General features: G+C 48.5%; 1 protein-coding gene across 4 annotated transcripts in view; it reads right to left on the bottom strand.

Moving 5' to 3' along the window:
* Positions 1-26,816, bottom strand: part of TARBP1 (TAR (HIV-1) RNA binding protein 1) — a 119,065-nt gene that overhangs the window by 36,701 nt on the left and 55,548 nt on the right. For all 4 annotated transcript variants that reach the window (XM_067535836.1, XM_067535839.1, XM_067535837.1 and 1 more), the window contains 2 exons: positions 16,178-16,377; positions 15,904-15,975 (listed from right to left, as the gene is read on the bottom strand). In XM_067535836.1, coding sequence (XP_067391937.1) covers positions 15,904-15,975; positions 16,178-16,377 — 272 coding nt within the window. The remainder of the gene's footprint in view (positions 1-15,903; positions 15,976-16,177; positions 16,378-26,816) is intronic.

Below are 26,816 nucleotides of genomic sequence, written 5' to 3'. Positions count from 1 at the left end.
GAGTGGGCTGTCAAGGACACCGGAAGCACAACCCCGGCCTGCTCATAACAGGCTTGGATGCAGGCCATGATCCACTTTGAGACACACTGCAAGGAAACCAGCAGTTCCTTCATCCGGTCCACAACCGCCACAAAGAGTTGTGTCGAACAACAAAAAGGTTTGGTTCTGTCGATGTAAAATACCAGGGCCCGTCTCACATCGAGAGAATGCAGGCGCCTCTCTTCACTGGAGCTCTGAGATTTGGGACAAAAGACAGGTAGGAAAATATCCTGATTAAGGTGAAAATGAGAGACTACCTTGTGCAAAAAAGGTGCGGGCATAATTGGACCTTGTCCTTATAAAACACTGTGTAGGGTGGTTCTGATATTAATGCTCTGATCTCCGAAACTCGCCTGGCGGATGTAATAGCTACGATGAAGGTGACCTTCCAGGACAGGTATGTAAGGGGGCACGAAACCATGGATTCAAAGCAGGGCCCAGTGAGTCTGGAGAGGACCAAGTTCAAATCCCATTGAGGAGAAGGGTCCCTTATTGGCAGGAAAAGCCTTTCTAATAACTTAAGAAACCTGGTCATTATTTCATGCAAAAAAAACCCAAAACTTTTCTACCACCCACCAAAGAATGGAAAGCATATATGGCCGCTACATGGACCTAAATGGATGAGAAGGCCAATCCCCCTTGTTCCAAGCAGAGTAGATATTCCAAAATCATTGGGATCGATGCCTCCATCTGGGAAATGCCACACTCAGCTGTCCAGCAGGTGAAGCGCTTCCACGTAACCTTGTAGGCTGATCTGGCAGATGGCTTCCTGCTCTCCAAGAGCATGCGCTGGACTTGGGTTGAGCAGGCTTGCTCTTCCCAACTCAGCCACAGAGCATCCATGCCATCAGGTGTAGGGAGGCCAGCTCTGGGTGCCATAGGCAGCCTTGATCTTGGGACAGGAGGTCCGGTCGCAGCAGCAGGGTCCATTGCCCAGGTTCTGCCAACTCTAGAAGCATCCCAAACCAATGCTGTCAGGGCCATGCTGGTGCTATGAGGATGACCTGTGACACCTTGTCTCTCTTCACTTTCAGGAGGACTTTGTGGATCAGAGGTATTGGCGGAAGGTGTACAAGAAGCTCCCCAACCAGGAGAGGAGAAAGGCATCGGTGATGGAGCCTGCACTGAATCCCAGACGGAAACAGAAATGACGACACTTTCTGTTGGCCCTGGTGGCAAAGAGGTTCACTTGGGGATTGCCCCACCTCTGGAAGACTCAGATCGCTATCTCCAGATGGAGGGACTACTCGAGGTGAGAGCAGAAGGACCTGATGAGATGGCCTGCCAAAGAGTTGTTGATCCCTGGGAGATGTACTGCTATTGGGTGAATGTTGTGACCAATGCAAAAGTCCCAGAAATGCATAGCCTCTTTGCACAGGGCTGGGGACCTGACACAGGTCTGTTGATATAGTACACGAAGGCCATGTTGTCTGAGTATCTGCACTACTTTGTTGGTAAGATGTGGTAGGAAAACTGTACAAGCTAGATGAATCGTCTTGAGCTTCTTGACATTAATGTGTAACAGCAGTCCCCCTGAGGTCCACATGCTTGGTTTTTAGGGAACCCCAAGTGAGCTCTCCATCCCTGGTCCAAGGCATCGGAAAAATCAGTGTTACTGATGGCTGGAGGACTTCCAACGGCATTCCTGAGAGCACCTGATACGGACCCGTCTACCACACTAGGGAAGTAAGTATTTCTGGAGAAACCGTAAATATCCTGTCCAGATGGTGCCTGACTGAAGAATACACTGACGCCAACCACATCTGGAGGGGTCTGAGGTGCAATCTGGCATGGGGAACCATGTAGATGCAGGCCACCATGTGGCCCAAGAGACTGAAACATACCCTCGCTGTCGTGAGAAGGTGGTTCGAGATGCGAGTTAGATATCTGTCATTGCCAGGAACCTTTCTTCTGGAAGGAATGCTCTGGCCCTGGATGAGTCCAGCATCGCCCCAATAAACTCTATCCTCTGAACAGGGACCAATGTCGATTTTTGCTCATTTATTAGGAGGCCTAGCATCTGGAAAACGTTTCAGGTGATCGTGATGCTGGCCTGAACTTGAGACCTTCACCTGTCTCTGATGAGCCAATCGTCCAGGTAAGGAAAAACATGCATTCCTCTCCTTTGGAGGTATGCCACTATCACCGACATGCACTTGGTGAAGACCCTTGATGCAGCTGGGAGACCAAAAGGGAGAACCACGAATTGGTAGTGGTGGTCTCCTACCATAAACCTTAGGAACCTCCTGTGACCAGGGAAGATTGCAATATGAAAGTAGGCATCCTTTAAATTCAGAGAGGCATACCAGTCGCCCAGATCCAGAGAGGAACCGATGGTCACTAGGGAAACCATATGAAACTTTAGCTTTCTGAGATACTTGTTGAGGCACCTTAAGTCTAGAATAGGTCTCAGTTCTCCCTTTGCCTTTGGAATCAAGAAGTAACAGGAATAAAAACCTCGACCCCGTAGGTCTCTGGGAACCTCTTCCACCGCACCCACCTGCAAGAGGGCTCACACCTCCTGCTCAAGGAGTTGCTCATGAGAGGAGTCCCTGAAGAGGGACAGGGAGGGAGGATGGAAAGGTGGGAGTGAGGCAAATTGGAGGGTTTAACCAATGGCCACTATACTGAGCACTCATTGGTCCAAAGTTACATTGGCCCAGGCCGGGAGAAAGCAGGCTAAGCAAGAAGAAAACAAATGGAAGGCTGGATTCACTGGTCAGAACTGGGAAGTCATTCTTGGACATACCTTCAAAAGGCCTGCTTTCCAACCCAATTATGGAGACTAAAGCCTGGTTGAGGGCCGGCAGATGATGAGCAGCCCTGGTGCCTTTTGTATCCTTTATTCTTCCTCTTATAGGAGTCCCTGTGGGAATGGTCCCCAAACGGCCGCTGATGTTGGGGCTTGAAATGCCTCCTAGAGGAAGACAGGGTATAGAGGCTGAGGGACCTCAGTGTCGCCCTCGAGTCCTTCATGCCATGCAGCTTGGAGTCCATCTCCTTGGCAAAGAGGGCCGTGACATCAAAGGGGAGGTCCTGAATCGATTGCTGGACTTCTGACGGGAGACCCAAGGATTGCAGCCATGACGCCCATCCATGGATACCACTGAGGCCACTGTTTTGGCTGCAGAGTCTGCTGCATCAGGAGCCACCTGCAGGGATGCCTAGCTACCAATCTCCCCTCTTCCAAGATGGCCTTGAACTCCTGTTTAGAAGAGGGGGACAATGAGTCCGCAAACTTTTCTAGCGACTGTCAGATACTGAAATGATATCTTTCCAGCAACACCTGTTGGTTTGCTGCTCATAGATGCAGGCCAGCCGCTGGAATACATTTTTAGACCGAACAAGTCCAGTCTTTTCACTTCTTTATTCTTTGGGTTGAGCTCCCTTTCCCCTGCCTGTCCCTTTTGTTGGCAGCAGTGACCACCCGGGATCCCAGTGCAGGGTGGGTGTAGAGCTATTCAAACCCCTTTGCCGGTACATAATACTTCCACTCTGCCCTCTTTGACGTGGGGGGCAAGGAGGCCGGGGTTTGCCATAGTGCTTTGGCCAATTTAACCACCTCTTCATGAACCGGTAGGACCACTCTACTGGGGGGGGTACAGAGTATCCCAAAGAGTTCATCCACTGGCTTGTCCACTTCCTCTCTTTTGAGGGCCAAGTTGGAGGCGACCCTTTTCGGCAGATCTTGGTGCGCCTTGAAATCATCCAGCAGTACTGCAGATGAAGATCCCACGACTGCCTCTTCTGGTGATGACGAGAAAGAGGCCAGTAGCTGAGGTGGGGGAGATACCTCTGCTCTGGGTGGAGTGGTTCCCTCAGGCTCGAGGTGCTTCATGAACCTTCACGGTTAGAATCTGTGTCCAGGTGCAGTGCCAAACTCTGATGGATGGAGGACTGCAGTACCGATGCTCTTCTCATGGAACTGGCCTGTGGAATCCCAGAGGGAAACCCCCACCAGTAAGGTCATGGTCTGGGCCATTGTCCTTGTGGCCACACCCCCATTGGTGGTACCATAGGGAAGCTGGACATCGAGGCTGGGACTTGCCTAGTATGAATAACCTCCTCACTGTCCAAGGACGAGGCACTGCTGTCCGACGGCCAGAGTGGTGCCGTTTCCGAATATTTCATGGTGTCATGCAATGGGCTCGATGAGACCAGCTCTTATCTTTGGGCTTCTTGTATGGACTAGGCCAGCAGGGTTGCAGTGCTGGGGAAACATGCTGTGAGTCCAGCAACCTACGTCGCTCTAAGGCTCCACAACAGTGCTCTGCCCAGTGCCAGTCCTCCGGAGAACAGCGGCGGGAGCCCAGTCTTACACTGTCCTGACCCAGAGAGCGTGGTCTTGATTCCAGGGACTGTCTGCACACCTGTGAATGGTTCCTCGGTGACAGGGACTGTCAAGCAGATCTGTCCCTTGATAAGTTGCTTGTTGGTGCTGAATCTTGGTGCAGCAGCCTGCCATCCTTGGGCATTGGCGGCACAGGCAATGCCAGGAGGTCCTTCATCGCCTGGAAAGCCTCCAGAATCAATGGCACCACCAGGCAGTGAGGGCCTCTACTGCTACTTGGAGTTGACACTCGCAGTGGCGAGGGACCCTTCTGAGTCAGGGAAGAATGGCAGCCCGATGCGGGTCTCACCTGATCCCCCCTTAGCCTTTTCTGCAGGAAAATGTCTTGCTCCATGCGAGTCTTCTTCGGTCTCTTCTTCAGTACCAGGGAAGGTACTGAGAGGAGGAAGAGGGCGCCAGAGGGGCACTGTACGCCAAGGTCATCATGCTTGGTGCCAAGTCTGATCTGCTGGGCTCCAACACCAGTCAAAGACTCCATCATGATGGCCTTGAGACAAATATCTCAGTCTTTCTTAATCCGTGGGTGAAAACTTTTACAGATCTTGCACCTCTCATGGATGTGCACTTCCCCCAGACGTTTTAGACAACTTCGATGCAGGCCACTCCTCAGCATAGGCTTCTTACACGAAGTGCAGAGTTTAAACCCATGGAAAGGGGCATGCCCTGACCCTGGGACTCTAACAACTAACAGACTAGGACTAACTATAACCAAACGATTAACTATGTACACTAGAACAGTGAATAAACCACTAGGTTTAGTAAGAGAACTTGCAAAGGCAAGAGACATTCCAGCACCATCACTGGTGGCAAGAAGGAACTAAGAGGGAGGGGGACCCAGTGGCGCCTATATGCAGGCGCATGTGCGTGCCGCTGCAGCGCTAGAGCTGTCTTGTACAGGTACCACTAGGGGAAAAAGTTTTCCGGCACACGCACACACCTAAATTGGGAATGGACATGAGCAAGCACTCGATGAAGAAATCTAAATTCTGAAATATATTCCAAACAGCAGGTGAATGTCTTCTAGGTTTTCCACTTTACAAATAAAACACCAATCAAACATGTTAAAGAGATTTCTTCAGCATCACAGCATCCATCTGCCAAGAGGGACTGGAGACTTGTATGGCCCTGACGCTGTCTGTAGTGAAATGATATAAACTACCCAGAGAACCACAGTTTCACCAACCAACTTCAATATAAGCAAATAGAAGACATATTCTGAAAGGTTTCAATTGTTTGTGTATTTTAATAGCTTTTAGTTCATTATAATATTTATTTTTTCTTAAAAATAAGTATTTTTGAAAGCCATACCTGGATAGCAAATTTCATTTTTACAATTTAATTCCCCCATCCCCACATTCCTTCTTCACCCACACCACAACCAAGACAAAAGACATGGTTCTCTATTAATAACCTTTTTTGCCCTATAAGGCTCCACTCCTGTAAAGGTTTATGTACATACGTACCTTTATTCATGTGAATAGTTCCACCAACATCAACGGGACTACCCACATGTAAAGATAAGAACATAAGCAGGCAGAAAGCCTACAAAGAATGAAAGAAGGGACGGATCAGCAAGGAAAGGTATCTCTTGAAGGTCAGAAAGCAGAGGGAAAAAGTGAGAACTGCCAAAAGCCAAACAAAATTGGATCTTGGGGAAAAAAAAAAAAAAAAAAAAAAATCAAAACCTTAAGCAGTTTAATGGGACAAAATCAGGGGGCCTGGATAATCTCCATCCAAGAATATTAAAAGAAATGGTAAATGAAACTGCAAGCCCACTGGGCAAGAATATTTATTAAATCCATAAATTCAGATGTCATATTCTATGATGGGAGAATTGCAAATATAACACCTATATCTAAACATTTTCATTAATGACCTTGGTGCAAAAATTGGGAGTGTGTTAATAAAATGTGCAGATGACACAAAGTTGGGATGTACTGCAATACAAAGAAGGACCAGAATATTACCCAAGAAGATTTGGACAACCTTGAAAACTGGAGTAATGGAAATGGGATGAAATTTAATAGTGAAGAGTGCAAGGACATACAGTTAGAGACCAACAACAAATTTTTTTGCAGTAAACTGGGACGTATCAGTTATAAGTGACAGGGGAGGAAAAGACGTTAGTGTTTTGGTCAATCACGGGATGACTATCAGACAACAATGTGATGAGTCTGTAAAAAGGCTAATGCAATCCTAGGATGCATCAGGCGAGGTATTTCCAGCATAGATAAGAAACTGTTATTACTATTATAGAAGGCACTGGTGAGACCTCATCTGGAATACTGTGTGCAATTCTCATTCCCCATTTTTAGGAAAACAGGGTTACTTACCAGTAACTGTTGTTCTTCGAGATGTGTTGCTCATATCCTTTCCAATATAGGTGAGTGTGCGCCCCGTGCACTGGTTCCCGGAACCTTTTCCCCCTAGCAAGCCCCATAGGGCCAGCTCAGGCGCCCCTGGGGTGCCGTGCTCATGCCACGGTATATGAGGCACGGCCGGCCTGCGGGTCCTCAGTCCATTCTTTCTGCCGACTCCGACAGCGGGGACGGAGGGTGGGTGTGGAATGGATATGAGCAACACATCTCGAAGAACAACAGTTACTGGTAAGTAACCCTGTTCTCTACTTCGAGTGATTGCTCATCTCCATTCCAATATAGGTGATTAAATAGCCATACCTTGGAGGTGGGTAGGAGTCAGTGTCGAGCTACTATCATCAGCACGGCCCTGCCGAAGCCCGCATCCTCTCTCACCTGCTGCACGATGGCGTAGTGGGACGTGAAGATGTGGACCGATGACCAGGTCGCTGCCTTGCAGATGTCCTGCAGGGGCACTCTTTCCAGAAAGGCCGCCAATGAGGGCTGGTCTCTGGTTGAGTGCACTGACACAGCTCCTGGAAGCAGCACATTCGCCTGCTCGTAGAAAGTCCTGATGCAGGTGGTGATCCAGGCAGAGATGCATTGGGTGGAGACAGGTGAGCCCTTCATCCGGTCCGCCACTGCCACAAACAGCTGTGTCAACTTTCGGAACGTCCGCGTCCGCTCAATGTAGTAGGCCAGGGCTCGTCTCACGTCCAGCGAGTGCCATCTCCACTCCTCCTCCGAACCATGCGGTTTAGGAAAGAACATGGGGAGGAAGTTATCCTGGTTATAATGAAATTGGGACACCACCTTAGGGAGGAAGGCCAGGTGGGGTCTCAGCCACACCTTGTTTTTATAAAAAATGGTGTAGGGGGGCTCTAAAGTCAATGCTCTTATCTCAGAGACCCTTCTAGCCGATGTAATGGCCACCAGGAAGGCTACCTTCCAAGAGAGGACGAGCAGCGGGCATGTAGCCATGGGCTCGAAGGAGGCTCTTGTCAGAGCAGCGAGGACCAGGTGTAAATCCCAGGGAGGTACTGGTCGCGGACCTGCGGGTATAGCCTCTCCATCCCTTTAAGGAACCTGACTGACATGAGGTGCAAGAATAATGACCTCCCTTCCATCGGCTGGTGGAAGGCCAAGATGGCCACCAGGTGCACCTTCAGGGAGGCCAGTGCTAGACCCTGGAGCTTCAGATGGAGCAGGTACTCCAAAATCGCCTGTATGGGCGAACAGCTCGGTGGGATACCCCGGGATTCCACCCAACAGGTAAAGCACTTCCCTTTGGCCCGGTACACCATCTGAATGGAAGGTTTTCTGCTACCCAGCAGAACCCGTTGGACCTGCACCGAGCAGGCTCTCTCTCCCTCTGTCAGCCACAGAGTCTCCATGCCGTCAGGTGGAGGGAGTCCAGGTCCGGGTGCAGCAGGCGATCCCGGTCGTGGGAGAGCAGGTCATAACCCTTCGGGAGCGGCAGGGTGATGGACAGGTACAGCAACATGCTGAACCAGTGCTGTCTCGGCCAGTCTGGGGTGATCAGAATGATGTCCGCTTCGTCCCTCTTGATCTTCAAGAGGACCTTGGGCAGCAGTGGAATGCGGGGAAATGCGTACATCAGGGTCCCCGTCCAGTCTATGAGGAACGCGTCAGAGATGGAGCCGGCTCGCAACCTTGGAGCGAGCAGAACCTTGGGCACTTCCTGTTCCAAGGCGACGTGAACAGGTCCAGTTGGGGAACACCCCACTTGCGGAAAATGGAAGTCACCACCTCCGGGTGCAGTGACCAGTCGTGGCGGGGTAGAAACGACCTGCTGAGGCGGTCCGCCTCATCATCCCGGGGCCCCGGGAGGTGAGAGGCAGATATGGGGAAGTCGTGCCTCATCGCAAAGTCTCAAAGTCGAACGGCCTCCTGGCAAAGGGGCGAGGAGCACGCCCCCCCCCGGCCTGTTCATGTAAAACATGGCCACCGTATTGTCCATGAGGACCTGCACCATCCTGCCCCTCAGAAACTGGAGGAACACACTGCAGGCCAGGCGGACTGCCCTGAACTCCCTGACATCGATGTGGAGCTACCTCTCCTCTGCCGAGCAGAGCCCCTGGGTGCTGAGGTCGCTGCTGATGTGGGCCCCCCAGTCCACATCCGAGGCATCCGTGATGAGGGTTACTGATGGTGCCAAGTCTCTGAAGAGGCCTCCCCTCAGTACCTCCCCTGGGTCCCTCCACCAGTTCAGGGAGGCCAGGACCTGAGTGGGAACCGTGACCACCCTGTTTAGAGAGTGCCTGGCTGGTGCATAGACTGAGGCCAACCACACCAGGAGAGGCCTGAGCTTGAGGCGAGCCAGCCTCATCACATACGTACAGGCTGCCATGTGTCCCAACAGCTGAAGGCAGTGCCTGGCTGTCGTCATGGGGGACCTGTGGAGATTGTCGATTATGGTAGCCATCGCCTCGAAGCGAGGCTGTGGGAGGAAGACTCCGGCCTGGGTGGCATCCAGGATGGCCCCGATAAAAGAAGGAAATGTCTGTGACTGGGAAGGATGGAGATATGGAAATATGCATCCTTTAAGTCGAGGGCAGCGTACCAGTCCCCTGGATCCAGAGTGGGAAAGATGGAGGCTAGGGAAACCATACAAAACCTGAGGCATTTGATGAATTTGTTCAGACGGCGGAGGTCTAATATGGGCCTCAAGCCCCCCTTTGCCTTGGGAATGAGGAAATATCTTGAGTAGAGCCCCTTTCCCCTTTCCTGCAGAGGAACCGCTTCCACAGCCCCGAGGAGGAGGAGAGAGTTCACCTCCTGTTTGAGGAGTTGCTTGTGAGAGGGGTCCCTGACGAGGGACGGGGTAGGGGGAGAGTCCGGGGGGAAGGCCGTGAGCTGAAGGGCGTAGCCCCTGAGGACCACACCAAGGACCCAACGGTCTAAGGTGATGCTTTGCCACTCGGTATAGAATGGACTGAGTCTGGAGTGAACGGTAGGGTCAGATCTAGGGGAACGGTAAAGGTGCCACCCTCAGGCGCACCATCAAAATTGCCTTTTGTTGTTTTGTCCTTTGGCTGGGCCTTGGACCTTGGGCCGAGGACCCCGAGCAGTCGTATCGATTAGGCGCCCTATACCTATCCCGGCCCCTCCTGGGTTGAGCGCGCCTGGGAGGCAGGTTTGCCAAAGGGGTTTGGCAGGGGTTTGCCAAAGGGCGTTGGCCAGTTTCAAAACCCTCTCATGTACTGGCAGGGCGACTCTGGATGGCCCTGCTGACCCTGACACACCAAAGAGGTCCTCCTCCTCCTCGGAGAGCTCCTTGAGCTCCAAATTTAAATTGCTGGCTACCCTCTTGAGTAGCTCTTGGTGTGCTTTGAAGTCTGGCAGGGACGCCCTATGATCCCTGGTGGCCACATCATCAGGGGAAGAAGAGGAGGATTGTGGGAGGGGCCCCGTGGAGGGACCCTTCTCAGGGTTCGATTCCTCCTCCGAGGAATGGCCCTTGGCTGGCTGGCTGGGGGAGAGGCGGGGGGGTACTGGTTGGGCCACTGAGGAGTGGACCGAGACTGTACCCTGGCCCATCTGAGTCCCCCGCGGACCCAGTATGGCCACTGCCAAGGCCCTTGTGGCCACGCCAGTGCCAGCATCGGTGCTGACTGAGAAGCCTCTTGGTGGTGGGCACGGGACATCGAGCCGCTGGATCAGTGCTTGTGATGCTTATGGGCCCTGCCAGCCCTCGTTGATGAGCTGCCTCGAGACGATGTTGACGAGAAGGAGGATCATCGGTGCCGACGCCTGAGGTGCCAGAAGGGGGCGAGCGGCTGGAGGAGCTGGAATACAACCTCTGCCTCAGCGCCAAGGTGTTGCAATGGCACTTCCCCCCTGGAGACTGGGAGCGGTGCCGGCTGTGACGTCTCCGTGCCTGCTCCGACTCCAAGGACCATGATCGGCGGCGCGGTGCCGGAGTCACCGTTGGTGCTGAGTCTTTCGGTACCGGGATCCCCGCCGGATTATGGCCCGGGGATCAGGACCGGTGCCACTGTCTCTCTGCCGGTGCCGGGAGTCGCATCAGGCTGCGTGCCGGGGATCTGGACCAGTGCCGCGCTCGTCGGGTCTCTTCTGGCCCCGGGATCCACGCCAGGCTGCATGCCGGGGATTGAGACCGGTGCCGCACTGGACTCGGTGCTGAGGTGCGAGATCCAGAACTGTAGCAGCGTCGCCTCTAGACCGCCTGCAGTGTCGAGAAGCTCAACGACTCAGTCGGAGCTGGGAGGGGAGCCTGCACTCTCTACCCTCTGTGACCGTCTGGGGGGAGACTTGGACTCTTGTCTCAGCCACCCAGTGTGGGTTTACCCCAAGACACCAGTCCCTGCACCATCGGCCGAGGGGGGAACGGAGGCGTGGGCATGCCCATGAGGGCGCGTGCCGCAGCGAACACCTCCAGCGTTAATGGCCCTTGCAGGGGCGCTCCCCCACCTCCAGGAGTCGGGGGAGGCTCCCTGAAGGGAGATGCCGGTACCAGAGTACTCTCCACAGCACGTGGCTGGTGCATCTCCTGACTGTCCCCCGGCCAGACAGGTGTGTGGGGCAGTTCTTGTGGGCGGCATCCTGCCGCTTCTGTCTTTTCAGCACCATAGCTTGTCGACGGGTTGACTCCGGTGCCGGTGCCAGTGGGGTGCCGTAGGGGATTGCGCCGGTTCAGAGTCCGGCTGAAGCACGGTCTCCATCAGGATGGCCTTCACGCACGTGTCTCTCTCCTTCTGCATATGCGGCTTGAAGGCCTTGCAGATCTTGCATCTGCCCTTACGGTGCTGCTCCCCGAGACAACGGAGGCAGCGGTCATGAGGGTCACTCACGGAGAATGCCTTGCTGCAAGTGGCACAGAATTTGAAACCGGTTGAGCCAGGCATGGCCCAACCTTAAGCCCCTGAGGCTATCTAACTACTCTTAACACTATGAAAACTTAACTACTATACTTAACAACTATTTAACTAATAAACAATGGTAGAAGAACGGGGAAGCTACTTGCTGAGGCAAGAGGCAGACATTCCAGCAACCATCAACGGGCGGAAAGAAGGAACTGAGGGCCCACAGGGCTGGTGGCGCCTCATATACCGCGGCATGAGCGCGGCACTCCAGGGGGCGCCTGAGCCAGCCCTACGGGGCTTGCTAGGGGGCAAAAGTTCCGGGAACCAGTGCACCGGGCACGCACTCACCTATATTGGAATGGATATGAGGAATCACTTGAAGTAGAAAAATAAATTCAAACTGAAACAGGTGCAGAGAACGGCTGCTAGGATGATCAAAGGATTGGGTAACCTGCCTTATGAGAGGAGAGTTAAGGAGCTTGGCTTGTTCAGCCAACCAAAAGGCTGAGAGGAGATATGATTGCTTTCGATAAATACATCAAAGGGGTGTTAATGATAGGGTATGTGATTACCCTGGGTTTGGCTCCACTTACTCTTTATTAAAAACATCTGATATTTAGTAACAATATAAGTAGCAGGAGTTTTCTGGCACACAAATAAGATTATCCAATGTTGCCAAGCAGTATGGAAACTCATCAGGGAAGCCAGTGAACTTTGTGGAGATGTAAGTCTTTCTTGTAGGCGGGGCAGTTGGCCAGAATATCTAAAAAATGTGACTTGGCAGAGACTAGAGCTGTTGCCACACAAACAATTCTGGAAATTTCTGTGTTCAGACCTGCCAAATCTATCATGTGTAACATGAGTTTCTATCCTGAGCAATCAATTTGAAGCCCAAACTTTTCTCTATGCTTAAAAAATACAGTATCTCTCAGTCTCATTTCTAGTGCACCATGCCAAGCTCACAATTTTACTGAATTAGAAGCAATTTCCTAAAACATTTGTTAGAGTTAATTAAGCATAACACATGGGAGACAGCTGTGCTTCCTGGAAAATTCTGAAACGAAGGCTGTCTCGCTTCACTGAGAATGTCTAATGTCTAGTTAGAAAAAAACCAACGAACCATGACAGCAAAATGTTTTTTAAAACTTGACCCAACAAATGGATTTTATTTATTAAGTTAGCATGGCTCTTCTAGTCAGGTCAACGTGCTGTATAAGCACAGGAAAGATGGAAGGAACGATGGCCTTGTGGATTAGCCACAAGACATGAGTCAGAAGGTCTACGTTTTATTCCTGGCTCTGCCATGGACTTCCTGTGAGACCTGGGGCAAGTCACTGGAAGGTGAGTCGTTTCTGTGTCTTGGGTTTTCCATCTTTTTAATGGAAGTATTGCTTCCCTGTGTCAGAAGGGTTTTATGTGAATTTTAGTCCCTGTGTGAGTGGAAAGAATTATTAAATATGTACAAGTCTGGGAAGGAGAATGATCTACAATGATATGAAGCAGAAAAGCTAAGTTTCATCAGCTACATGACTATTTCTAACATATTATCTTGAATACCGCTTCCTCTGGGGCTTGAGAACTTTGTTGCTCTGGGTCCACCAGTTTTTGTGGGTATTCTTTAAATATCATTGTTAATCTTGGCTTTTATTTTAAAACAGTGGGCCATATTTATCCATAGAGCAACTTTCCTGCTGTTAGTGGGGTTATCCTTGGGAAGAGTTTGGCTCAGTTTCTAGCCCTTTTCATTGTGAAGATAGGCTTCAAAAGATAAACTCACCACTAGAGTAGAAAATTTGCCATGGGAGAACTTTTGTTTTGTTTTCATTATCTGGGTCCTTGGCACAGCCAACTAGAGCCAACATTTGGGTTCTGCAAAGCCTACATTCATGGGTCTCCAATTTTGGAGTGGCTCACACTGTGGATTCAATGATGTGAAGAGGAGCACTTGAGCTTCTGATGCTGGTACTAGGACTGCTATCAGCTCTTCCCTGGCCACTGACTGGCTGCTCACCAGAAGTTGAGCTTGATCCTTTGGTGAGCTACAAGTGCAGTCTCTAGCCACAAGGAGGAGCAGATTCAGCTCCGGTACATACAGAGATTGCAGAGGAAGAAGGGATCTGGCTCTACCACGGAGAGACTCTAGGCTACAGCAATAGCAACAATTCCCACCTCCAAAGATCACTGGAGAGACTGAGGAGAAAACATGGAGGCCAGAGAAAGGGGGGAGGAGGGGAAACTTACCCTGCCTCCTCCCTCAACAGATGCAACAACACTTCTCATGGAAAGCAAGACAGGAGCAACAGAGGGAGGAGCACACATACCTGTGTACACTGAGAAACTGGAAAGACTGAGATTTTCCTTCCTGCTGATCTTTTCTTTGGCATTTTGGGGAGAAAATTATACCAAATTAAAACATGAGGAGTACAATCTATTTACCTCATCAAAGAGAAGTTAAGAGTTAACATCAAAGAAGTTAAGAAGTGACTTGATCACAGTCTATATGTACCAAGGTATGGAAGAGAAATATGAAAATAGAAAGCTCTTCAGTCTAGCAGACAAAGGATCAACAAGATCCAATGACTGGAAGATGAAGCTAGAAAATCTCAGACTAAAAATAAGGCACTCCTGACCTTGAAATCCATGATAATTAATCGTGAAAATATCATCTGCCCATGTAAAATGAAACTGGACAACTGTGGCACTCAAGAACACACTTTGCAGCCTATTACTTATTCTCTTCAGCTTCACTCTCATGGTTGCAACATCTGTGGCTGTGACATCATCCAGAGGCTGGAGATTCTGGAGGCCATGGAGACAAAAGAGAGCAAAAGAGTAGAGGTCAAGAGGGAATGGAAAAGATGCTGAAAAAGAGTGGGACAGGGAAGGAGATGTTATTTTACAAAGAAACAAAAAAGGATAGACAAAAAGAAAAAAAGGGAGACATTTTTAAAACAGAAAATAAAATTAAAATGAAAAAAATGACATGGAGATGGATAGAGTACGTCAGAAGTGGAAAGAAAAATGGGATACAGAAATGGGAGAAGGAAGGAAAAGCAAGGAGAGCTACATGCTGCTTTTAGGTTAGTGAATTTTATTGGTATTTTTTTTTTTTGTGCTCCTACATTTTACTGTTGTGCCCTGGCAGACATTTTATCTGTAGGGATGGGTTTTTTGATCACTTATTGTTTTGACTGCTCTCAATTCTATACCTATGTATCGACATAGATAAGGGCTAGCAGGATGATCAGAGGAAGGGAGAACCCACGTTATGAAAAAAGAGACTTAAGAAGCTTGGCTTGTTTAGCCTAACTAAATGAAGGCTATGGGGAGATAAGACTGCCTTCTATAAATGCGTCAGAGGGATAAACACCAGGGAGGAAGAGGAGTTATTTACGTTAAAGGCCAGTGTTGGCATTAGAATAAATGGATATAAACTCACCATCAACAAGTTTAGGCTTGAAATCAGATGAAGATTTCTAACCATCAGAGGAGTAAAGTTCTGGAACAGCCTCCCAAGGGGAGCAATAAGCTAATTGGTTTCAAAACTGAGTTACATTTATGGAGGGGATGGTATGACGAGATTGCCTACAAACGGTATATCCACAACTGCTATTAGCAAACATCTCCAATGGCCAAACATGGGACATTAGATGGGGAGGCCTCTGAGTTACAGAGAAGTCTCTCTCCCATAAGCTGCTAGAAGTGGTCAAGTAAGGGCTAGTGATTATCAGTGAAGTTTTTAAGCAGCTATTGAAACTAGCTAGAAATGCTATTTTGAGGCAGAGGTGGTGGTGGGCAGGATGCATTTCCTTCGGTCTCAGTGAAACCGTGTGTCAAGCTGCCAAAAGGATCAATATTCTGGTGGCAATAATTTTTCATTCAAATTCCCAGCTGCAGCAATGATGGGAGGAAGACTTGCTGCTGAATTGTGGATAATAAACCATTTTGAAGAGTGGCCTACAACCAAAGGTAAACAAAGATCAAGACATACTGATGATAATATTTGGATAATATGTGATCTTCATGCTTAAGAGGTCATTTTAAGGGATGAAACAAAGGATTTAGTCTCAATTTCCATTCAAGTTAAGTGGTGGGATGTGTTTTGCTGCAAATATGAAGTATTTCTCAACACTTTATACATGAAATATGAACATAAATTAAAACATTTATGACTTACCAGTATTTAGGGTAGAGTTTATGAACATGTTCTTAAGAACTTGGCTTTAAAGAACACACAAGTAATACAATTCCAACCCCCAGCATCAATGAAGGATGCAGTTACCATACATGTTAAATATTAAAAACGTACCTTTCAGTGACAACATTTGCTGCACATTCATCTCCAAGGTTTTCTACAAAGGCATGCACATCCTGAATGAGTCTTCTCATATGAAAAGTTATTTGAAAGAGGAAGAGAAAAAACACACAATTAGGTGAATAACATAAAAAACAGATTCCGAACACTTCACTACTTTGACATTAATTGATAATCTCAAAAAACTGAACCAAGTAGCTAAAGAGCACAAAATCATAACAAATATAGTCACACATACATAATTAAAATATAATGAAATACAGGTTACCTTTGATCTCGCCTAAATACAGTTCCAAAGACACAGGCCTCTGTGATAAGTTCACTGTAATTTCCAGCATTTGAGAAGGGATTCTCTAAAGCACTTGTGTTATCAGAAGCTGGAAATAACCACGACTGACAGCAATAACTAAGCACTGTATTAAAGACTCCAGTCCTTGCAGTGGACATTTCAACTAGCTTGAGTATTATCTAAGGAGGAAAAAAAAGAAAGATCAAAATTCTAACTCTCAACAAAATATGTAGATTATTTAAATCTTGTTGTAGCTGCGTTGGTCCCAGGATCTGAGAAAGACAAGGTAGATAAGGTAAAACAAGGTTACTTACCAGTAACTGTTGTTCTTCGAGATGTGTTGCTCATATCCATTCCAATGTAGGTGTGTGCGCGCCCGTGCACAGATTCCCGGAACTTTTTTCCCTAGCAAGCCCCGCATGGCCAGCTCAGGCGCCCCCTGGAGTGCCGCGCTCATGTCGCGGTATAAAGGGCGCTGCTGGCTGCGCGGGTCCCCAGTCCCTTCTTTCTGCCAACTCCGACAGCGGGGACGGGGGGTGGGTTTGGAATGGATATGAGCCACACATCTCGAAGAACAACAGTTACTGGTAAGTAACCTTGTTTTCTCTCTTCGAGTGATTGCTCATATGCATTCCAATGTAGGTGATTGCGTAGCCGTACCTTGGAGGAGGGTAGGAGTTATCGGTGACCTGGTTTAGACAGCACGGCTCTGCCGAACCCTGCGTCTTCCCTTGCTTGTTCCACGATGGCGTAATGCGACGTGAACGTATGGACTGACGACCAGGTCGCTGCCCTGCAGATGTCCTGCAGGGGAACCCTCTCTAGAAAGGCTGCGGAAGAGGCCTGGGCCCTAGTGGAGTGTGCTCTCACCGGCCCTGGGAGGGGTACTCCTGCCTGCTCATAGCATGCTTTAATGCAGGCAGTAATCCACTTGGAGATGCGCTGGGTGGAGACAGGCAAGCCCTTCATCCTATCCGCCACAGCCACGAAGAGCTGTGTCGACTTCCGGAAAGGCTTGGTCCTCTCGAGATAGAAGGCCAAGGCTCGCCTGACGTCCAGCGAATGTCCCCTCCTTTCCTCCTCCGACCCATGGGGTTTGGGAAAGAACACAGGAAGGAAAATGTCCTGGTTACAGTGGAACTGAGACACCACCTTAGGCATAAAAGCCGGGTGAGGCCTCAGCCGGACCTTATCCTTATAAAAAACCGTGTAGGGGGCTCCGAGGTTAACGCCCTCAGTTCGGAGACCCTTCTGGCCGAGGTGATAGCCACTAGGAAGGCCACCTTCCATGACAAGAGTAGAAGGGAGCACGTAGCCAAGGGCTCGAATGGGTGACCCATCAGCCCGTTGAGGACCAAGTTGAGGTCCCAGGGTGGCACCGGGTCCCGCACCTGAGGGAAAGTCCTCTCCACCCCCTTAAGGAACCTCACCGACATAGGGTGAGAAAACAGGGAGCGGCCCTCCATGGGTTGGTGGAAGGCCGAGATGGCTGCCAGGTGGACCTTGAGGGAGGCCAAAGCCAGGCCCTGCAGTTTAAGCTGCAGTAAGTACTCCAGGATGGCCTGAATAGGGGAGATGCTAGGGTGTAACCCTCTCGCTTCTGCCCACCCCGAAAACCTCCGCCACTTAGCTTTGTATGTTACTTGCGTGGACGGCTTCCTGCTGCCCAGGAGGACCTGTTGAACCTGCATAGAACAGGCCCTCTCTCCCTCCGTCAGCCACAAAGTCTCCAGGCGGTAAGGTGGAGGGAGGTCAGGTCGGGGTGCAACAATCTCCCATGGTCCTGGGAGATCAGGTCGCACCGTCTGGGTAGCGGAATCGGTTCGGTGATGGAGAGGTCGAGCAGCATGCTGTACCAATGCTGCCTCGGCCACGCTGGAGCAATCAGTATAACGTCCGCCCTGTCCCTCTTGATCTTTAGGAGGACTTGGGGCAGGAGCGGGACAGGGGGAAAAGCATACATTAACTCCCCTGTCCAGGGAACCAAAAAGGCATCGGACAGAGAGCCCGGCTCGCGACCCCTGAGCGAGCAAAACCTCGGGCATTTCCTGTTCTCCGCTGTAGCGAACAGGTCCAGACGGGGAGAACCCCACCGTTGGAAAAGGGAAGCCACTATGTCCTGGTGTAAGGACCATTCGTGGCGGGGAGAAAAAACTCTGCTGAGGCGGTCCGCCTCGCTGTTTCGTACCCCCGGGAGGTGAGAGGCAGATAAATGGAAACCGTGTCTCACCGCAAAATTCCAGAGGTGAATGGCTTCCTGGCAAAGTGCCGAGGAGCGTGCCCCCCCCTGCCTGTTCATGTAGAACATGGCTGCCGTATTGTCCGTAAGGACTTGGACCACTCTGCCCCTGAGGAAGGGGAGGAAGGCCCTGCAGGCCAACCGGACTGCTCTGAGCTCGCGCACATTGATGTGCAGAGCTCTCTCCTCCAGAGACCAAAGCCCTTGGGTGCCCTGATCGTGAGAAATGTGGGCTCTCCATCCCCGATCGGATGCGTCTGTGATGAGCATCACAGATGGGGTGAACTCTCTGAAGGGGACTCCCATCATCACTTCCCTGGGGTCCCTCCACCAATCGAGGGACGACAGCACCTGTGGGGGAACCAGGACCACTCTAGTTAGAGAATGCCTGTGTGGTACATACACCGAATTCAACCACGCCTGGAGAGGTCTAAGCCTCAATCGGGCCAGTCTCACTACATATGTAGAAGCCGCCATATGTCCCAACAGCTGCAGGCAGTGCCTGGCTGTCGTCATGGGGGACAAGTGGAGATCCGATATTATGGCTGCCATCGCCTCAAATCTTGCTTGAGGCAGGAAGGCTCTGGCTTGTACTGCATCTAACCTGGCTCCAATAAACTCAATACATTGAACCGGAGTGAGTGTGGACTTTTGCTCATTGATAATCAGCCCCAGTCTAGCACACAAGTCGCGTGTGAGGAACAGACTATGTCTCACATGGGCACTCGACCTCCCCCTGATTAACCAGTCATCCAGGTAAGGGAAGATTTGAACACCTTTACGGCGCAGGTGGGCTACTACCACAGCCATGCACTTAGTAAAAACCCTGGGTGCTGAGGAGAGCCCAAAGGGTAGGGACCGAAACTGATAATGGTGTCCCGCTACCACAAACCTCAAAAACCGCCTATGGGCCGGTAATATCGAGATGTGAAAGTATGCATCCTTCAAGTCCAGGGCGGCATACCAATCCCCTGGGTCAAGGACCGGAATGATAGTGGCGAGAGAGACCATACGAAACTTAACTCGCCTAATATATCTATTTAGGCCACGGAGGTCCAGAATGGGCCTAAGGCCTCCCTTCGCCTTGGGGATTAAGAAATACTTAGAATAAAAGCCCCTGCCCTCTTCGGCCAGTGGGACTTCCTCCACTGCCCCCAACGTGAGGAGCGACCCAATCTCCTGCACCAGGAGCTGAACCGAGGCCGGATCCCCAATGTGGGACAGCCTTGGGGGGTGTTGGGAGGGGAGGTTGTAAGCTGGAGGGCATACCCTTTAGCGATCACCTCCAGGACCCAGCGGTCCGTAGTGATGGCTTCCCATTCTGAAAGAAAAGGGCGAAGCCTGTCCCCAAACGGCCGACCAGGATCCCAGAGAGAAGGAAGAGTACTACCCTCCTGCTCTGGGCTAGGGAATGAGCTACTTGCACACAGCAAGAGGCGATAGTTCCAGTAACCGTCACAGGCGGAAAGAAGGAACTGGGGACCCGCGCAGCCAGCAGCGCCCTTTATACCGCGACATGAGTGCGGCACTCCAGGGGGCGCCTGAGCTGGCCATGCGGGGCTTGCTAGGGAAAAAAGTTCCAGGAATCTGTGCACGGGGCGCGCACACACCTACATTGGAATGCATATGAGCAATCACTCGAAGAGAGAACTTATTTTATTGGAAGATATATATACCTTTTATATAGAAGTTGGTCCAATAAAAGATATTACCTCACCTACCATGTATCTTTAGATTATCTGTGTATTTGTAGTCCTGCTCCAATATGTTGGGCTTGATTCCCGAGTCAGAGATTTGCTCGGCATAGTGGAGATGACAGTGTCTTGGAGCCAGTTACAATTCCCTAATTCTGTGAGCTAGTGGCTGGACAACAATTAGCCTATTATGTGCATTTATTTCGATATATAAGAAATGGTTACTTACCCTGTGCAGTAACTGTCAATCTTTGAGATGTGTGACCCTATGGCTGCTCCACTCTAGGAGCACTTGTGCCCCCTGCACCTTTGATTGGAGATTTCTCATAGCATCATCTGTTCGGCCCACATATGCGTGTTACTCAGTCTGGTGTTCCGTGCCATTGTTATATAGCACTGCACAAGGAAACCAAACTCAGTTCCTTTTCTACTGAGAAGCTCCATAACAGAGAACATGAGGGCAGGTAGTGGAGCACCCACAGGAACACACATCTCAAAGAACCACAGTTACTGCACAGGGTGAGTAACCATTTCTTCTTCTAGCAGCATTCCTTTGGGTACTCCACACTAGGTGACTACTCAGCAGTTCCCCCTAAGGAGGAGGAGGCTTCAGAGTTCAGTTGAATGCCAATGAAAGTATAGCCAAGCCAAATGCAGCATCGGAAGCAGAGTCGTGCTCACAGAGTCGTGCATAGTGCTCACTAAAGGTAAGTACAAAGGTCCAACTCGTGGCTCTACATATTTCTATGACAAGAGCATTTTTGAGAAAGGCTATAGAGGTGGAAATTGTAGGCCTTGATTGGTAGCAACAAATAATGCAGTCAGTCGGAGGGCAACAAAAATGATTCGGAGGGCAACAAAAATGATTAGGGGGCTGGAGCACAGGACTTATGAGGAGAGGCTGAGGGAACTGCCTGAAGGTATTTGAGGCTAGGGAGGATGGGGCCAGGCTGTTCTCGGTGGTGGCAGATGACAGAACAAGATTTGCAGGGAGGGAGGTAGGTTGGACATTAGGAAAAAGTTTTTTACTAGGAGGGTGGTGAAATAATGGGTTACCATCCTTAGTCAGATATCCACTTGGACTAGATGACCTCCTGTCCCTTTGTTTATGATTCTATATCCACTTGGGAAGTCTTTGTTTAGAGAGTGCAGACCATCTTGATCTGTCTGCGATCAAGACAAATAATTTGGGAGCCTTTCTGAAAGTTTTAGTCCTGTCAAGATAGAAGGCCAGGGCTTCCCTGACATCAAGTGTGTGTAATAGTGCTGCTTCTTTGCCTAGACAAGGTTTAAGATGGAAGATTGAAAAGTGAATGGATTGCTTAATATGGAATTCGGAAGATATTTTTGGTCAAAATTTGGGATGTGATTTTATCATTGAAGAATACTGTAAAAGGAGGGTATGCTATAAGGCCCCTATTTCTCCGACTTGTCGAGCCAATGTGATGGCTACTAGAAATGCTGTTTTCCTAGATAAAAGGAGGAGTGAGCAGGTAGCCACTGGTACATCTTATAAGGCATTTAAGAATCAGATTGAAGTGTCAAACTGGAGTAGGATGCTTGACTGGCTAAAGGAGATTTCCGAGCCCCCTGAGGAACCTCATTGTAGTTGGGTGGGCAAACACTGAATCACTTTCTTTTAGAGAATGGAAAGCTGAGATAGCTGCCAAATGGATGCCAATGAGCACAGTGACAGCCCCGAGTTTTTTAGTTCTAGAATGTAGACCAGTATATCTGGCAGCGAAGAGGAGGTGATGCAAAGTGTCTGAGGTCACACAAGCAAGTGAATCTTGTCCCTTTTTCTAAGTAAGTGTAGCGTGCAGACTGTCTCCTATTGTCAAACAACACTCTTTTTACTTCCTTTGAGCAGATTGTTTCTAATCCTGTGAACCATAGACCAGCCATGCTTTGAGATGAAGAATTCTGAGATATGGGTGAAGATCTTTCCATCGTCCTGGGAGAGAAGATGAGGAGGGACCTAGAGAGTGATCGGTGAGTAGATGGCCATCTGTATCAGGTCAGAAAACCATCATATTTATTCGGGCCAGGTTAGAACTATTAAAATAAAAAAGGACAAAGCCAGAGTTATTCTGAGTATAACTTTGGATATTAGAGGAGTCATAGGAAACACGTACAGTAGACAACAACCAATGAAGGTGAAAAGCATCCCCAAGGATCAGTGACCCAGCCCATCTCTGAAGCAGAACTGGGTACATTTCTTGTTTACTGCCGGGGCAAACAGTTCTAGTCGAGGAATGCCCCACTGTGTGAATATGAGGTGCAGTATGATGGACTAACTCCCTCCTCATGGGCTTGAGAGAAGTATCTGCTAAGTCTGTCCATGGTCACATTTTGAAGTCCTGGAAGGTAAGCTGCTGTGAAGACAATCTGATTGCATGTGCACCAATTCCAAAGCTTGACAGCCTTGCAGTGGAAGGAGTGGGATCATGCCTCTCCTTGCTGGTTGATATAGAACATGCATGACATGCTGTCCATCATGACCTTTATTTGTTTGCCCGATTAGTGGTAAAAACTGGAGAAAGGAGTATCTGACTGCCCTGAGTGCCAGGAGACTGATGTGCAGAGTGGTTTCTTGAGGCATCGACATGCCCTGGGCAGGGTGAGCATCTAGAGGTACTCCCCAACCCAATAAGGATGCACGTCCAACCACTGGTAGAGGATGAATGAAAGGGACTTCTGCACAAAAGTTGTGAGGGTATTTCCATCAAGAGATTCTTTTACGAAGGTGGGTATAGAAAGTAACATAGTTAGACTGTGTTTGGTGAATAAACAGTCCTAAGCCACCCCTGAAGGCAACACAATTGAAGTCTTGCATGGTCTATAATGAAAGTACAAGCTGCCATGTGCCCCAGCAGTTGAAGACAGTTCTTGTTCCGGGTTTGAGAGCTGATCTGGATTCTGTTGACTATGCTGGATAGGGCCATGAATCTGTGCAGTGGGAGGTAGACTCTTGTCACTATTGAATTTATAAGCTCCTATGAATTCTAACTTTTGCACAGGGGTCACAGTGGATTTTTGAATGTTCAATTGTAGGCCCAATTTGCGGGTCTGAGGGGGTACCAGCAACATCAAGGGAGGCCTGCAGAGATGTTCTGGCAAGTAGCTGGCCTTCTGCAATAATTGTCTGGAATTGCTCTCTATGTTCTGCTCATAGATGTTCAATAAAAGAGTGCCGTTTAGTATAATTCATGTGATTATATTTCACCATTAATGTTTGATAGTTGGTGAATCTGAATTGTAAAGTAGCTGATGAATATGATTTTCTACCAAACAGATCAAGGCGCTTATGATCTGTGTCACAGGGCATAGGTTTAGCATGGTGCAGCCTTCCATGATCATTAACAGTGTTGACCATTAAAAAGAGTTAGGAGAGGGATGAGAAAATAAAAATTCTGAGTGCTTAGATGGAACATAATATCTCTTTATCCACTCTATGGCATGTAGGCAGAATTGTGGCCAGGGTGTGCTGGGCCCTCACTGGACCCTGCAAAGATTAGCAGGCAAGGCAATGCAGACCAATGAAGCTGTATGAAGGATGTCAAGCAGCTTATGAAGTGGTTCTTTAACCTCATTGAGAGGGAGCTGCAAAGAGTCCACAATTGCCAGGGGTGAAGTGATGTTGGCCAGTGGAAAGATGTCTTCATCAGCTCTAGCTTTCCGTTCCCCAAAGATTTCTTCCTGAGGTTCCGGTCTCCTAGAGATGGAGTGTGATGAATGCTGTCTATTTTTGTGACAAGTGGTGCTGTGTGCCCTAGAGAATTACAGGCAATAGACTGCCCAAGTATGTCCCAGTATGGCCAAGAAGGTGGTGCATATGGCATGGGTGGAGGCATCCATGAGTGCCACAACCACCATCTCACTGGTATGACAATCACTCATGAGGGATACCAATCTCTGGAAAAGAGCCTCTATAGGGATGGGTACGGGAACCTTGCACAGATATTGGGAGACTGAGACAAGGTCTTCATCTGAATCCTCCTCTTCCAAATCACTCTGTATCAGTGGAGCACTGGCAGAAACATAAGGTGAAACCGCCAGTACCAGGTGAATATGTGGAGATCTGGAAGTTCTTGGTACTGAGACTGTGGCTTGGTCTACACTGCTGGGGAAATTCGGTGGCAGTTGACTGGAGATACACAAGCTACTTAGAGTAGCTTGCATATCTCCTGTCCACTTCCTAACTTCTACTTACCACGGCATCCCCACTATGCTGTGCCGACGGGAAATGCCCTCCCAACGATGCAGCATTAATCTTTTCGCCATCAACTTCCGGATTAACTGAGTGGGTCTCCACTGCCACTCAATCGATCCCGAAGAATTGATTCAGCAGCGCCGTTAATATAGACATACCTTATGTCCAAGCCAAGCAGTGGTGAGTTGGGTGTCTCAGACACAGCAAGGTCTCATGAAAAGCAGAACTTCTGCAGTACCAAGAGTGTTATTGGTACTGTGTCCATGGCCTGTGCCAAAGTGATAGCAGCTGAGTAAGTTGACAGTATTGTGAATCTCAACCACTCCTAGGGCAGTTCAGATGGAGCCCAACCAGGCTTCTTCGGTAGCAGGTGAGAAGAGATAGAGCTCTTCTTGCTGCCTCGCTCCTCTGATGGTACCAATGACCTCTCAGAGTCCAAGACTTTACAGTCTTTAGGTTTGACAATGCCTTTGATACCTGAGGAACAAGCAGCCTCATTGGTACTATGTCCGAGAGCAATGGGTGTCAAAGTGGCTGGAGTTATTGAGGACCACAACTTCTTTAAGGTAGATTTCCTACTTGGAGAACTCGAGGGATGGTCTTTGGTAGTCTTATAAGAAGAATCTTGGGTATTCCTCTTAGATGCCCTTAAGGAGTGCAGTTTGGAGACAATGGAGGCAGCAGACTTACTCAGAAGCTGGTGAATAGGGGGTCTGCTGGCCTGGGTCAGAAGCTGGGCACAGTGAGCTCTCCATCATGAGTCCTCAAAGTTTGATCTCCCAGTTTTTTCCTGGTTCTAGATTTTAATGTCAAACAGAAATTGCACTTTGGGGAAATATGAGATTCCCTAAGGCAACAGATGCACTGGGAGTGTCCATCACTCACTAGGATTGCCTCCCAACATGACAGGCAATGTATGAAACCAGGAGAACCCAGCACACTCTCCCAGCAAAGTTAAACTCCCATGAGCAGAGAAAAACTATCTAAAAAGTACTAAGAAGCTATCTATCTATATACATAAACACACACACACAAATTGTTTTAAAAATATATATATTTAAAACTACTACAGCTAAATTACCACTAACTACTACTAAGAACTACTATAATTAACTACTAAAAGAGCTAGGACGCAGTTGACATAAAACTTAACACAGACAACTGTTAAGGTGCTGTCTCAGACCCAGGCGGTTAAGAAGGAACTCAGTGTGGTTCACCTGCACAGTAGTATGTAGCATAAGACCAAGTAACACGCATACACAGACCAAACAGACACTGCTATAAGAAATTTCCAATCAAAGGTATAGGTGGCACAAGTGCACCTAGTGGTAGCACACCTACAGGGACACTACTCGAAGAAGAATACAACAATTCAGTGTTTTCACATGAGTAAAGATCCTTGCCTTTGTCTGACCCTTAAATAACCGGAATAAATGCAACTGTGTTTATTTCGATGGGTGTATATATTTGGAGTTGTATACACACTCCACAATCTAGTGGGGAAAAAGTCTAACTTCTATTTCCAAACTAAATGTCTTCATAAGTATCAAAAGATACTTCTCCTAATTGATGATTAAGTCCATGGCAAGTTTAAAGTTAAAATGGTTGAATTACCAAAGGGCAAAAGGTGTCAGAACCATTTTCTTAACATGTGAAACTACCTTTCTTTGCCATTGCTTGACATTTCAAGTAGCTGAACAGATTTTAAACTTTCCAAACAAAAACAAAAAAAATTCACCACAAATGTACATGCCCCTTTGGGCTGAGTGAATGTAAGTGTAAGAAATTTCAGACCCATAGTAGAAACTTAAAAATTGTAAGCCTCTACAGGGATTTAGAATGAATACAGTTCAGCTGTATTTTATATAATATACAATTTGAAACAAAAAGTTTTAATTAAGATTTCTTCTCAGAATGGTTTACTAAAGCAGAATCAAGCCTGGGGATGGCAGAAGACTTTATAGAGTAAAACAATTTATTTCCAGAAAAGAGACTACTTTGCCATTATTATACAATTTCTCTGAATTACATCTGATTTGACTTTGTAGCCATAAAAAGTGCTTTGTATTACTATGAACTAAAATACCCCTGGAAGAACGATCTTTAACTGAAATATTGGAACAACATATTTGATCTTTCAGATAAAAATAATTCTAGGAATATTGCTTAATATTCTTACAAAAAATCACAATCATGAAACTATTTTTCTGAAATTTAAGGATAAGAGTTGTTAAAAACCACAAAGAAGGAGGAATCATACCACTCTTCATCTATTTGTTTCACTTGCAGAGAACAAGCATGATACTTTCTGTACATTTCAATAAAATCCTAGAATCCTTTTCAACTGCTTCCTTAAACAACAGGGTGAAAAGCTATCACATACAAAAATAAATGAAAACCCTTGAAAGAATAACATTAGTATGGACCTACTGGAGAAGAGGAAAGAAGCAGAAGAAATAAGATCTGAAGCAC

Source organism: Emydura macquarii, unplaced genomic scaffold (genome assembly GCF_026122565.2).
Source record: "Emydura macquarii macquarii isolate MOO-44397 ecotype Brisbane River unplaced genomic scaffold, CSIRO-AGI_Emac_v2 contig_3517, whole genome shotgun sequence".
Classification (NCBI taxonomy): domain Eukaryota; kingdom Metazoa; phylum Chordata; order Testudines; family Chelidae; genus Emydura; species Emydura macquarii.
Note: the sequence above shows the minus strand (reverse complement) of the source record. Positions and strands in the feature narration are given on the sequence as shown.